The sequence below is a fragment of the Vigna unguiculata genome, chromosome 10 (genome assembly GCF_037176805.1).
Source record: "Vigna unguiculata cultivar grain cowpea cultivar isolate G323 ecotype 2 chromosome 10, ASM3717680v1, whole genome shotgun sequence".
In the NCBI taxonomy this organism is placed as follows: domain Eukaryota; kingdom Viridiplantae; phylum Streptophyta; class Magnoliopsida; order Fabales; family Fabaceae; genus Vigna; species Vigna unguiculata.
This window is the reverse complement of record NC_140801.1, coordinates 46,611,092-46,624,716: the sequence shown is the minus strand read 5'-3', so window position 1 is coordinate 46,624,716 and position 13,625 is coordinate 46,611,092. Positions and strand designations below refer to the sequence as shown.

Below are 13,625 nucleotides of genomic sequence, written 5' to 3'. Positions count from 1 at the left end.
ACTAATTTATAAAAAAAAATTAGAAATTAATGATATAATTATTAATTGTAACTATATATATTTAAAAGATTTCAAAAAATATGGAATTAAAAACAATCCATTCATAATTAGAAAACTAAAAACAATTAATTATCAAATATTAAAAAGATTAGAACAAAATCATATAATTATTGATTATAAAAATAAGATGTTAACGTATCATGTATTATAAATCCCGTACAAAATAATAACGAATAGTAACATTACTACTAATAATACTAATTATTCATTAAATCAAATCATATTAATATTAATAGTAGTAATGTAACATTAGTTAAGAAAGTAAAACAATATTCTTCTATAATTAAAATTTGCACCATATAAATGAAATGTCTTACACATGGTTATTAATAATAATAATAATAATAATAATAATAATAATAATACAAAGTAATATTAATATTAATAATAATAGTGATAGTAGTAGTAGAATAATATCAATACTAATAACAATAATAAATATTCATTAATACTAATAATAGTAATATGTTATTAGTTACGTGAAGAAAAAAATATTATTGGGTGATTAAAGATTATAATTAAATTTTTGAGTTATTCGTTATATATGTTGTACTAAAATGAAATATAAATTCACTTTCGTTGATAAAGTAAAATGTATATATATTTTATATTATGAATCCCACACAAAGTAAACACATGATGAAGTCGAGGTTGATCTTCAAATTTGTTAATAGAAACACTCGTAAATAAAAATAACTTTAATTAATATTTAAAAAAAAAAATAATAATAATAAAATAATGCAATAATAAAAAATAAATGTTTTAGTCTTTTAAAAAATATTCAATCATGTTTTAAAATAAAATAATTGTTTCTTTGAAGTAATAAAATATAAAATATTTTTAATAAATTTTAATTCAAAATTTGTTGATTAATAATTAAGTGAATGATTTAAAATAAAATATATTTATTGATTCAAATAATAATAAAAAGTAATAGCAATTATAACAGTATTATCAATTATAAATAAAAACTTCATTCATAATTAAATAAATTTAAAATAATTAATGAAATAAACTAATTTATAAAAAAAAATTAGAAATTAATGATATAATTATTAATTGTAACTATATATATTTAAAAGATTTCAAAAAATATGGAATTAAAAACAATCCATTCATAATTAGAAAACTAAAAACAATTAATTATCAAATATTAAAAAGATTAGAACAAAATCATATAATTATTGATTATAAAAATAAGATGTTAACGTATCATGTATTATAAATCCCGTACAAAATAATAACGAATAGTAACATTACTACTAATAATACTAATTATTCATTAAATCAAATCATATTAATATTAATAGTAGTAATGTAACATTAGTTAAGAAAGTAAAACAATATTCTTCTATAATTAAAATTTGCACCATATAAATGAAATGTCTTACACATGGTTATTAATAATAATAATAATAATAATAATAATAATAATACAAAGTAATATTAATATTAATAATAATAGTGATAGTAGTAGTAGAATAATATCAATACTAATAACAATAATAAATATTCATTAATACTAATAATAGTAATATGTTATTAGTTACGTGAAGAAAAAAATATTATTGGGTGATTAAAGATTATAATTAAATTTTTGAGTTATTCGTTATATATGTTGTACTAAAATGAAATATAAATTCACTTTCGTTGATAAAGTAAAATGTATATATATTTTATATTATGAATCCCACACAAAGTAAACACATGATGAAGTCGAGGTTGATCTTCAAATTTGTTAATAGAAACACTCGTAAATAAAAATAACTTTAATTAATATTTAAAAAAAAAAAAAAATAATAATAATAAAATAATCCAATAATAAAAAATAAATGTTTTAGTCTTTTAAAAAATATTCAATCATGTTTTAAAATAAAATAATTGTTTCTTTGAAGTAATAAAATATAAAATATTTTTAATAAATTTTAATTCAAAATTTGTTGATTAATAATTAAGTGAATGATTTAAAATAAAATATATTTATTGATTCAAATAATAATAAAAAGTAATAGCAATTATAACAGTATTATCAATTATAAATAAAAACTTCATTCATAATTAAATAAATTTAAAATAATTAATGAAATAAACTAATTTATAAAAAAAAATAGAAATTAATGATATAATTATTAATTGCAACTGTATATATTTAAAAGATTTCAAAAAAATATGGAATTAAAAACAATTCATTCATAATTAGAAAACTAAAAACAATTAATAAAATTAATTGATCAAATATTAAAAAGATTAGAAAAAAATCATATAATTATTGATTATAAAAATAAGATGTAAAGGGTATTATGTATTATAGATCCCTACAAAATAATAATAACGATAATAATGAGTATACTACTAATAATACTAATTATTCATTAAATCAAATCATATTAATATTAATAGTAGTAATGTAACATTAGTTAAGGAAGTAAAACAATATTCTTGTATAATTAAAATTTGCACCATATAAATGAAATGTCTTACACATGGTCATTAATAATAATAATAATAATAATAATAATAATAATAATAATAATAATAATAATAATACAAAATAATATTAATATTAATAATAATAGTGATAGTAGTAGTAGAATAATATCAATACTATTAACAATAATAAATATTCATTAATACTAATAATAGTAATATGTTATTAGTTACGTGAAGAAAAAAATATTATTGTATGATTAAAGATTATAATTAAACTTTTGAGTTATTCATTACATATGTTGTATAAAATGAAATATAAATTCACTTTCGTTATTAAAGTAAAATGTGTATATATTTTACATTATGAATCTCCCACAAAGTAAATGATAAAGTCGAGGTTGATCTTAAAATTTGTTAATAGAAACACTCATAAATAAAAATAACTTTAATTAATATTTAAAAAAATAATAATAAAATAATGCAATAGTAAGAAATAAATGTTTTAGTCTTTTAAAAAATATTCTCAATCATGTTTTAAAATAAAATAATTGTTTCTTTGAAGTAATAAAATATAAAATATTTTTAATAAATTTTAATCCAAAATTTGTTGATTAATAATTAAGTGAATGATTTAAAATAAAATATATTTATTGATTCAAATAATAATAAAAAGTAATAGCAATTATAACAGTATTATCAATTATAAATAAAAACTTCATTCATAATTAAATAAATTTAAAATAATTAATGAAATAAACTAATTTATAAAAAAAATTAGAAATTAATGATATAATTATTAATTGCAACTGTATATTTAAAAGATTTCAAAAAATATGGAATTAAAAATTTAAAAGATTTCAAAAAATATGGAATTAAAAACAATCCATTCATAATTAGAAAACTAAAAGCAATTAATAAAATTAATTGATCAAATATTAAAAAAATTTGAAAAAAATCATATAATTATTGATTATAAAAATAAGATGTAAACATATCATGTATTATGGATCCCGTAAAAAATAATAATAATGATAATAATGAATAGTAACATTACTACTAATAATACTAATTATTCATTAAATCAATCATATTAATATTAATAGTAGTAATGTAACATTAGTTAAGTGAAGTAAAACAATATTATTGTGTAATTAAAATTTGCACCGTATAAATGAAATGTCTACACATGCTCATTATTAATATAAGATGTACGCACATTGTACATTGTGGGTTACACATATGTATAAAATAAATACAAACACAAAACAAAGTTGAAGTTGAGCTTAAAATTTAGGAATAGAAATACACATAGAATACAAACAACTTAAAACAATATTTAAAAAAAAATAGCTATATAAAATTACTAAAACATTAAACTTGAAATATGATAAACAAAAGTAATGTATATTAAAAATGCATATGCACGGTCATTTCTAAAATGAAATGTATTCATTAGAAATATATACAAAATAATAATAATAATAATAACAATAATAATAATAAATATTTTATTTATTAATTCAAATAATAATAACAAAAATACTAATAATTATGATAGCAATTGCCAATTAAAACTTCATTTATAATTAAAGAAATTTGAAACAATTAATGAAATCAATTAATTGAGAATAAATCTTTAGAAACTAATCATATAATTATTAATTACAAATGTATAAATTTAACAGATTTCAAATTGTATGGAATAAAAAAAAATTCATTCATAATTAGAACATTGAAAACAACGAATGAAATTAATTGGTCACTTAATGAAAATAGATTATTATACATACAACATCACATAATCCATTTGGAAAAACATCTATTCTAGAATAGAAGAAAACTACATAAAAAAATGTATTAATTTACTTATATCTTGTAAAAAATCTAAATATATTGATATTTTAACTAAAGACTAACACATTTATAATATTTTAAAACAATGCAAAAATGTTAACTCTTTCGAAATTCTTATTATATGTTATTAACCAATATAATGTTGTCGTAAATAATATACATTTCTTTAATTAATACATTCAAAATTGTATTTTTATAACATTGGATTCAACAATTAAAACTTTTAAATTTTAGATATACTTTGAATCATCCTAATTCAATATGTTATCTTTTTTTTTTCTAAAAAAACTCGTAAGAAATACATATTATTATCATCTTTAGTGTGTGAAAATAAAAAATTAAGTACTAAACATTTGACATTGTTAACCTAATATATTTATTTTCTTTTACCAATTATGTAGTAAAACACAAATATTGGGACTTAAAATAAAACCTGGATCACACAATGTGCTAAACACAAATGTATTCATCTCACAAAATAATAATAATAATAAATACATTTCAGTGGTGTAATTTTGTCTGAACATAATAAGTTTTAGCTTCCTACACAAACCAAATTAATACACTTTACCAATATTTATTTACAACATAAATACAACTTTTCATGAATAAATTATAACTGAAAATCATAAAATTCCACCAGAAACAGAAACAGAACAAATGAATTGTCCTAAAACAATAATTACTCTTTGAGAAGAAAGAATAATATCTTTAAGTATGGGGAAGCTTTATGATTTTCTGTCCTCTTAAATCTTCAACAATCTTTGTGAAAACCTCAAACTTCTTGATCTCCTCTACTGCAACCTTCACAACATTATACTTAATTACAAATTTCACATTCTGCTATACATATTAAATCTCAATTTTCAAATGATCAATGAGGACTCAAATGTTGTCTAAGTTTTTTATAGTCTGAAATTATAAAAACAATCAATCACAATATTGTACTACAAAACAAAATATATGCATATTACTTTTTTTTCTTATAAGTATAATACAAACTTAAAACCATAAAAGACTATGCATAAAAACAAATTCAAACACAATATATAATGAACTTAAAACCATGAAAGACCATGCATATAAACAAATTCAAACACAATACACAATACAATAACACAATAAAAGAACTTATAACCTACTTATCCACTAGAATATGGAGCTCAAGCTTACAATATTCAAAACTAATATAACTTTCCAATGACTTAACATTTTTTTTTTCAAAAACAACTACCAAAAGTTACTATATAATGTCATACCACCATATTTTCATAAAGAACTCCATAATATATTGTAATGACATTCATTCAATAATAAATTCTATCAAATCATAATTATCTAATCAAATCCACAATTTATATTAATTATTAATACAGTTGAACAACTAAATCATATCAATGTCAAGAAAATAAAAGAAAAAGAACATGTTACCTGCTTATTGAATGCAATATGGAACTAAAGTTGTAAGATAACTGGCTTGTTGACTGCAATATGGAATTAAAATTATAAGAGTTAAAAACAAAAGTTAATAGCCAAAACATACTAATAAACAATACAACTATACTAAAGCATTAAAAAAATATACTAACATTTACTCGGTGTTCAACATACACACAAGCATCTCAACAACTTACATGCTACCCAAAGTACAACCAAACCCGCAAACACAATATTATGACACAGAACAATCAAAATTCCATAACAGAACCAACTATAACATAGAACATAAACTATTACATTGAAAAATGGAAAACCTTATGCAATCATTCCCACATTTCCTTCCTTTGGATCCATTATTGTTTATGAAATATTAAAAATATTGGGAGAACTTAAGAAACCCACCATGGACTCCAACATAACCAATAGAACAAAAAAGCAGAAACACAAAATCGATCATCTAATAACAAAACAAATAGTATGTTCCTGAAATTTATGAATCCACACAAATCAACAAACAATTAAAAAATTAATTAAAAATCATTTATTTCTAGTTTGCATGGAATGAAAATGGAAACTTGAAACATAAAAATTCAGAAATCAACAAAGCTATTACCTTCCAAATCCAATCAAGTATGTCCCTCCTAACATCCAATAACAAATAGTATGCTTCTGAAATATATGAATCCACACAAATCAACAAACAATTAAAAAAAATAATTAAAAATCATTTATTTGTAATTCGCATGGAATGAAAATGGGAACTTTGAAACATAAAAAATCAGAGATCTACAAAGCTATTACCTTCCAAATCCAATCAAGTATGTCCCTCCTAACACCCAAATCCAACTTCCCACTTTTCAGCCTTTGCAAGTAATCAATCCTCAAAAAATGCAAGTAATCTCAAAAAAATTGAAAAACAACAAATTGATATATAAAATAAATTTAATAAACAAAATATAAACAAAAATGTTACCTTTTCATCCAAGAACTATTTTGTTGCTTTGTGTTCGTCAAATGAAAAAATCCTAAACATCGAAGAACCTATTAACGAATATATTAAGTTTAAGAAACAAAAGATTAAACAACTAATAAATAACAATGTTATTAGACCAATATATCAATCAAAAAAAGGAAAAAGTAAAAGTTGGAAACCAAACCTATATATCATACCTTTTAACTGAAAAAAAAAAGATGAGCAAGCCTTTTGACTTGCGGACAAAGAAGATAATAAGAAAAAGGAGATCTGAAAGGTTTGGAAGGGATTGCAGAGGAAGAGTTGGAAGAAAGAAAGGTGTGGAAGGGAGCCACGAACCAAAAATAAAGGTGAAAGGTTTGGAAGGTCCGAAAGTAACCATAAACCTGGTAAAGGAAGGAGAAGAATTCATAAATCGAGAATGAGTGCTGCAAATGGTGCAGATCGCAAGTGGTGTTTGGGTGGTCTGAATGTATTTAGGGTTTTCGTTTTAGGGGGAAAAATCAGAGGGAGTGTAAATGGGAATTTTGGAATCTGATATTTGAATTTGAATTATGTCATCAAAGCTCATAAATGCAGACATGTCCATCATCACGACTGAGCGAATTCAGATGCATTTAAAAGTGGGCGAAATTACCAAATACCCAAACACAAATTCACTACGACGCAGAAAACAGGGACAAAACAGTAATAACATTTTCAGCTGCTTAAACCATTCCAACAGGGTACCAAAATGACGAAAAAACCTATTTATTGGACACATGTCAGATAATTAGATAGGAGTGTTACGGTAATATCCCTAGTAGTTTGTTTTCTTAGTTTTTAAGTAGATAAGATTACAACACTGGAAGTGGGAATTACATTCACACTTCTACCGAAACATTCCATGGAAATTAAAACACATCATAGACACTACACAAACACTATGTCAACTATTGATAATTGAAACCTTTTCTTCCAAATCCTCACTGATTTCTCCAGAGCAGAGATCATCTTCCTTTGTCTAACGGATAACGACATCTCTTTCATCAACACCATCTTTAAAGCACCATTTGAAAAAATTACACCCCACACATCTTCACCTCTTCTCTGTTATTAAAAAAACAACAAACCTTTTATTTAAATAACATAAACACCTTCAATTTAAACCTCATATTAAAGGAATGAAACAAACCTTGAAGTTCATACAATCCCAAAATTGTTTACCCAAGTTCTTTGTAGTTCTTGTTATACGCACAACTGCAAGCCCTCCACAATCACAAATGGATGGTTTGCATAAAATCCTAGAACTACCACCATGTTGCCCCAACTATTGCAAGAAGACGAGGATGACCCACGAGACATGACTTTCAAGCTCAAAATGGATGGCAAGCATATTGTACAAAGTGAAGAATGGATGGCAAGCATATTGTACAAAGTGAAGAAGACCTTTGCTCCACGACATGGGAACGACTACAATTCAAAAACCTAAATCTCCCTTTCAATTAAACCACAATCCATGTCAGAGTACATTCACAGTCACATAATTGTACAGTGATCTACGTCACTACAAGATTGACACGTATATACTATTCTGTTATTAATTTTAACGGTGTTAAATGAAAGAACTTAATTGAAAAACATTCTCGAAATTTAGAACCAAATTGAATAAAAATCCTAGAATATAACCAAATTAAAAAAATTAAACCAAAAGTAAGATCATATTACTATTTAAGCTTAATAATAATAATTTCGCAACAGTTTCATTTTAAAGTGTAGATAACGACATCGGAAGCTTTAAATTTACTAATTTTCTCAATATTAAAACGATAAGATAGATGAAAAAGAAAAGAAAATGATTTGTTGACACTTAGGTGAGTAATTCGACAACCTATTTTCAGAGGTAAAATTGGCATAGATGAAGTATTTGAAAAGGAAGAGAGAGGTTAAAGAATAATATTAAATAAGTGTAAAAAACTTTTGGATATCAAAATATCATTTTTCATAAAAAAGTTCATTTATTTAGTCTAAGGAACCACTTAACTGTTCACTTTTTTTTTTGTTATATCTATGTATAAGATTATTGTAGCCAATGATAATATACTTAATGCCTGTAGTACTTAAATATTAATTTTATTGCATACACAGTTTAGACTTTGTTAAGATACAAACAAAACAAGTTTAATTCAACATCATATAATATGCTTAAAACAGGTTCAACAATTGAGAAGCAAAAGCACTGGTTTTGTCCTCAAACCAGAAAATTACATCTCTGGAAATCAAAAGGAAGCCACATCAGCTCTGTAATAGAAGAGACCAGATGGCGAGCCATTGGGAAGTAGTGCAAGCTTGACAGGACTAGCAGCACCTTCTTCCACTGTTAGAAAACCAGTGTTTGATGTTATATCTGTCTTCACATAACTAGGACAAACACTGTTTATGCACAATGATGGGTTTTTCTTTGCAAGGATTCTTGTGTATCCATTCATAGCAGCTTTTGACACAATATAGGCTCCTAGATACCTTGGCCACCCTTTACTCTCTAATGAACCTTCTTTGAAATCACTTAGAAACTTCTTCACTATTTCATCTATTTTCTCTTCTGTGAGGTTATCAGCATCACTGAAGACTCCTCTTGCCCATGATTCCTTAGGGAAACTCTGAATTTTACATGATTAAGGAACAAGACCTTAAGAAAATTAAAGGAACCGAGATGCAATAATGAACTAATATATGTTACAGGAAAGTTTTGAATAAACTCAATGTTACATTGCATAACATATGTATTGGTTATTCATTAACTATTCAGAAGAGATGAAGTTATTGACACAATCAATTGGAGTTTATCCAGAAGAAATAGGAAAAGAATTTATTGGCACAAGAAGTTGTTGTTTACCTCTAACTGGCCCAGAGCGGATGATACATTCACAATTCTTGGCGAATCAGATAATTGGAGGAGGGGCATGAGGGACTCTATAGTTATTTTAGTGCCATAGTAATTTATTTGCAAGCATTCTTCTGCTAACTCATATGTTTGAGTCAATGCCTTTCTTCCTTCCTCATCTGGTACCACCTGAAAACAATGACATTTCAGTTTGCAAGTCTTCTAATAACACATAATGCTCAAGTCGTTCATACATTCAAAAGATGTATTGAGTAATAAATCTAAAATAAACCACTCATTAACATGGCAAAAGAAGAGCCAATCCCAAATACCTGAACTATTGTGAAAATGCATTCATAATTCCTTTGTGTTGGGCTTAACAACAAATACAAGTTCATGAAATGAGAATTTTCTTACCCCACGATTCAATATTACTGTACTGATTAAATCACTGTCTTCAATTACAACTCCAAGAATTCCTGCATTGTTAACCTGCACGGAACAACATGTTATACTGAAACATGCTAACACAAAAACTTACTAGATGTAAAAAACTGATTCCCTTCAAACCATTAAAAAAAAAATTATCCTAAGAAGTAAAAGGAATCTGTCAAATTGATTGAATGGCAACTGAAGCTTACTTAATACCAAATATTAACAAAAATACAAGTAGCTAGCAGGATGAGCACACCAAACCAACAAGCTTTCACTTTTAACTGAAGCTTAAGCATGGAGGATTTCTGTGACAAACTTTAACTTTGAACAAAAGAAAGAGAGAAGAATCAAAGTCTGACTTTACCAGAATATCAAGTTTACCAAACTTGGATTTGATAAAATGTGCGAGAGAAGCTACACTTGCAGCATCAGCCACATCTAACTGATGAAACAGCACAAGATGAGAGAGACCTGAGGCATTGAGTTTTTGCAATGCTTGAAGACCCCTCTCTTCATTCCTTGCAGTGAGCACCACCTTTATTCCTTCTGAAGCTAACTGCCTCACTATCTCTAATCCAATCCCTTTGTTTGCTCCTGTCACAACTGCATACCTGATCAACCAAAACCCACAAAAGTTGAAAGGAATTCACAAAAATGTAAAATTTGAGTGCAGCAATATAATTGGTATTTGGAACTTGTGAAAAAAAAAAAAAGGAAGCAATTACCTCTGTGTAGCTTCCCCCATCTTCAGTTTCAACTCTGAACTCTGATCTGCACCTTATCACAAACCTGTTATGGTTAGCAAGTTGTGATTTGTATGAATATCTTAGAACTCTAAATATGAATGCGACAGACTATGATTCGTATAAGTTAGTAAGAATACCAATGCTCAAGCCGGCATGCCTGTCACTACAATCTTCTACTTTGCTTGTCGTGTATGTCTTTCTTTCCATAACAGGAACTTTGAAAATAAAGTTCATAGAAAAAGCATAAAATATTTACTATTTGCAAGAAAATATTTTTCTTTCGAGAATATCAAGAAAGTCGTGAATCTTTATAGAAAAATATATATACATTAAAAGAAATATTTAATAATTGTAATATTTTCAAAGTAAAAAGTAATTACTGATAAATTTATAGTGCATAGGTTGGGACAAAGTCACTGTCCACTTAAAATATATTTTGTTGAGTTAAGTTCAATTTCATTCGATACAATTTAATCTATTAGATCCAATTGGATTAGGATTAGATACGATACATTGAAATCGAAATTTCTTTTATTCAAAATTATATTTTTCAAGAATAACTAAAGTGAAAAATTAGAAATAAATAAAAGAATATATATCAAAATATCTTTGTTCATCTGACAAAATCTTATCTTTTGTGCATATGCATACATCACAATTAAAACTTTGGTGTAGTTGGTGGACCACGTTCAGTTACTTTTATCCTTACATAAGTGGCTCAGTTTTCGAACAATAAATTATATTTGAGCCGATATTAAAGCATAAAAAACAATGCTTTTTTCTAAAGAATTTAAAAAAATATAAATTTTGTTGTACTCATCGTAATTTACATAATAAATTTAAAAGATTTAAATATATATTTCATCTCTATTTTTTTTATTTAATTTAGTTTCAAATTTTTTATATTTAATTAAGTTCTTATTTTTGTCAAATTTTGGTTAATTTAGTCCTTTTCACTAATAGTATTTAAATAGTTAATGTTTTTTAACAGTACTAGCCACGTGTTAGTTCTTGATTTTGTTTATTTTACTTTTATTTCTTTTCTAATTTTTTTTAATTTTGTTATATTTTTTAATTTCAAAAAAAATTTCCACATGTCAAGTCACAATATTCTCACATGTCAATACTAGTATCACGTGTCAATTTGTGGTAGTATTATTTTTTTTCAATTTAGTCTCTATATTCATTATTTTTGTTCAATTTAGTCCCAATTTTTGTTAAAATAAATCAATTTGTCCTTTTCAAATTGACACTAAATTTAATATCTTTTATACAAATTATATTAATATGTTTTCTAAAATTGACATTTGAATTTATAATTTTTTAAATTCAATTATAAATTATTAAATTTAATTATAAATTCAATAAAATTCTTATATTTAATAGCTAAATAGAATATAATTATTTAAAATATTATAAGAATATAATTATTAAATGTTTTTTAATATTTATATTCTAAAATACTTTTAAAATTGATATTTAAAAATATTCAAAATATTCAAAATATTTTAGAAAAGTAAACTAATATTTATAAAATTAACATTTAAATATAAAATATTTTAGATTTTAATATTTAAAATGCAATAAAAATATTAAATATTTTAAATTTCAATTTCAATTTCAATTTTACAAATGTTAATATATATTTTTAAAATTTTAATAATTATATTTTAATAATATTTAAATAATTATATTTTATTTAACAATTGAATCTAAGAATTATATCCAATTTATAATTAAATATTATAATTTATAATTAAATTTCAAAATAACTAATAATAATGTCAATTTCAAAAATTAAATTGTTCCATTTTAACAAAATTTGGGACTAAATTAAACAAAAATAACGAATATAGAAATTAAATTGAACAAAAATAACGAATATCAAGACTAAATTGAACAAAATAAAATAATATAACCATAAACTGACACATGGCACTAGCATTGGTACATGGTACAATTGTGACTTAACACTGGACAATTTTTTTTAAATTAAAAAAATTAAAAAAAAAAAAAAATAGGAGCTGACACGTGACATGTAATGTTAAAAAACATTAACTATTTAAACACCGTTAGTAAAAATGACCAAATTGACCAAAATTTGACGAAAATGAAAACCTAATTGAAAACAAAACGAAAATAGAGACCAAATTAAATAAAAACATCAAAAAATAGAGACCAAATGTATATTTAAGTCAATCTAAAAAGTGGTATTTTTGTATTTTGGGGTTCATTTAAACTGGAATTTGTAAAAATGGGACTGTTAATTTTTTTTTTTTGTAAAATTAGGTTAAGTCGTCAGGGTGGAGGACGACATTAGAGGTGAAGTCGTCATCCACCCTGCCAGTTTCTTTCTTTTTTTTTTAAAGTAAAACCGTACTTTAGGGGACCGATTTTTGTTTCACGTAAATAGTGAAGTCGTCTTTATAAATGACGGCTTTACTTTTATTTTTAATTTTTTATATTTTTTATCATTAAAATTGATTATCATTTAAGATTTTTATAATGGAAAGTGGTAAACTTGAGATTACTTCGTAAAAGTTAACTAAGAGTGCAAGAAAATAAGGGCACTGTTTCTAAAATAAATAAACAATGAATTGGTGAATTTAGATGTGCAGCTAAAGAGTCTCGACGAGAAAGGAAAGAAAAGAAACCAAAACATGGCATCTACGCGTCCACTAAATGAGCCTCAAACTACAGTTTCCATTCTTACCGCCACTCTCTGCAATTTCCATTCTCACCGCCACTCTCTGCAACGTTAAAAAGAATTTATATAAAAAAAATTAAAAGTGAAGTCGTCATGTATAAAGACGACTTCACTTTT

At 24.2% G+C, this 13,625-nt stretch overlaps 1 protein-coding gene and 1 long non-coding RNA gene across 5 annotated transcripts; both read right to left on the bottom strand.

The window, feature by feature from the left end:
- Nucleotides 1–4,809: 4,809 nt before the first annotated feature.
- LOC146883360 (uncharacterized) lies at nt 4,810–7,317 on the bottom strand. 2 transcript variants are annotated; one of them, XR_014984868.1, is made up of 5 exons: nt 6,955–7,317; nt 6,586–6,825; nt 6,398–6,453; nt 5,776–5,828; nt 4,810–5,148 (listed from the first exon to the last, which is right to left on the bottom strand). It is a non-coding gene; the product is annotated as an uncharacterized LOC146883360 (long non-coding RNA). The 2 variants fall into 2 exon arrangements; XR_014984869.1 differs by having other exon boundaries at nt 6,586–6,809.
- Nucleotides 7,318–8,850: 1,533 nt separating this feature from the next.
- On the bottom strand, nt 8,851–11,035 carry LOC114165810 ((+)-neomenthol dehydrogenase-like). Of its 3 annotated transcripts, none has more exons than XM_085667954.1 (6): nt 10,939–11,035; nt 10,781–10,826; nt 10,420–10,666; nt 10,038–10,112; nt 9,633–9,809; nt 8,851–9,396 (listed from the first exon to the last, which is right to left on the bottom strand). In XM_085667954.1, the coding sequence occupies exons 1-6, from the start codon at nt 11,033–11,035 to the stop codon at nt 9,016–9,018; spliced, it is 1,023 nt and encodes a 340-aa protein (XP_085524080.1). In that variant the 3' UTR covers nt 8,851–9,015. The 3 variants fall into 3 exon arrangements, with proteins under 3 accessions (XP_085524080.1, XP_085524081.1, XP_085524079.1); XM_085667955.1 differs by having other exon boundaries at nt 10,781–10,844; nt 10,939–11,024; XM_085667953.1 differs by having other exon boundaries at nt 10,781–10,832; nt 10,939–11,019.
- Nucleotides 11,036–13,625: the final 2,590 nt, after the last annotated feature.

Bases quoted from the DNA above. Each gene is read 5' to 3' on its own strand.
- LOC114165810 (XM_085667954.1), bottom strand. From the start codon at position 11,035: ATGAACTTTATTTTCAAAGTTCCTGTTATGGAAAGAAAGACATACACG. The intron at 10,827-10,938 runs GTATTCTTACTA...GATAAGGTGCAG, and splicing joins GCATGCCGGCTTGAGCATTG to ATCAGAGTTCAGAGTTGAAA. The intron at 9,397-9,632 runs GTAAACAACAAC...TGTAAAATTCAG, and splicing joins CCGCTCTGGGCCAGTTAGAG to AGTTTCCCTAAGGAATCATG.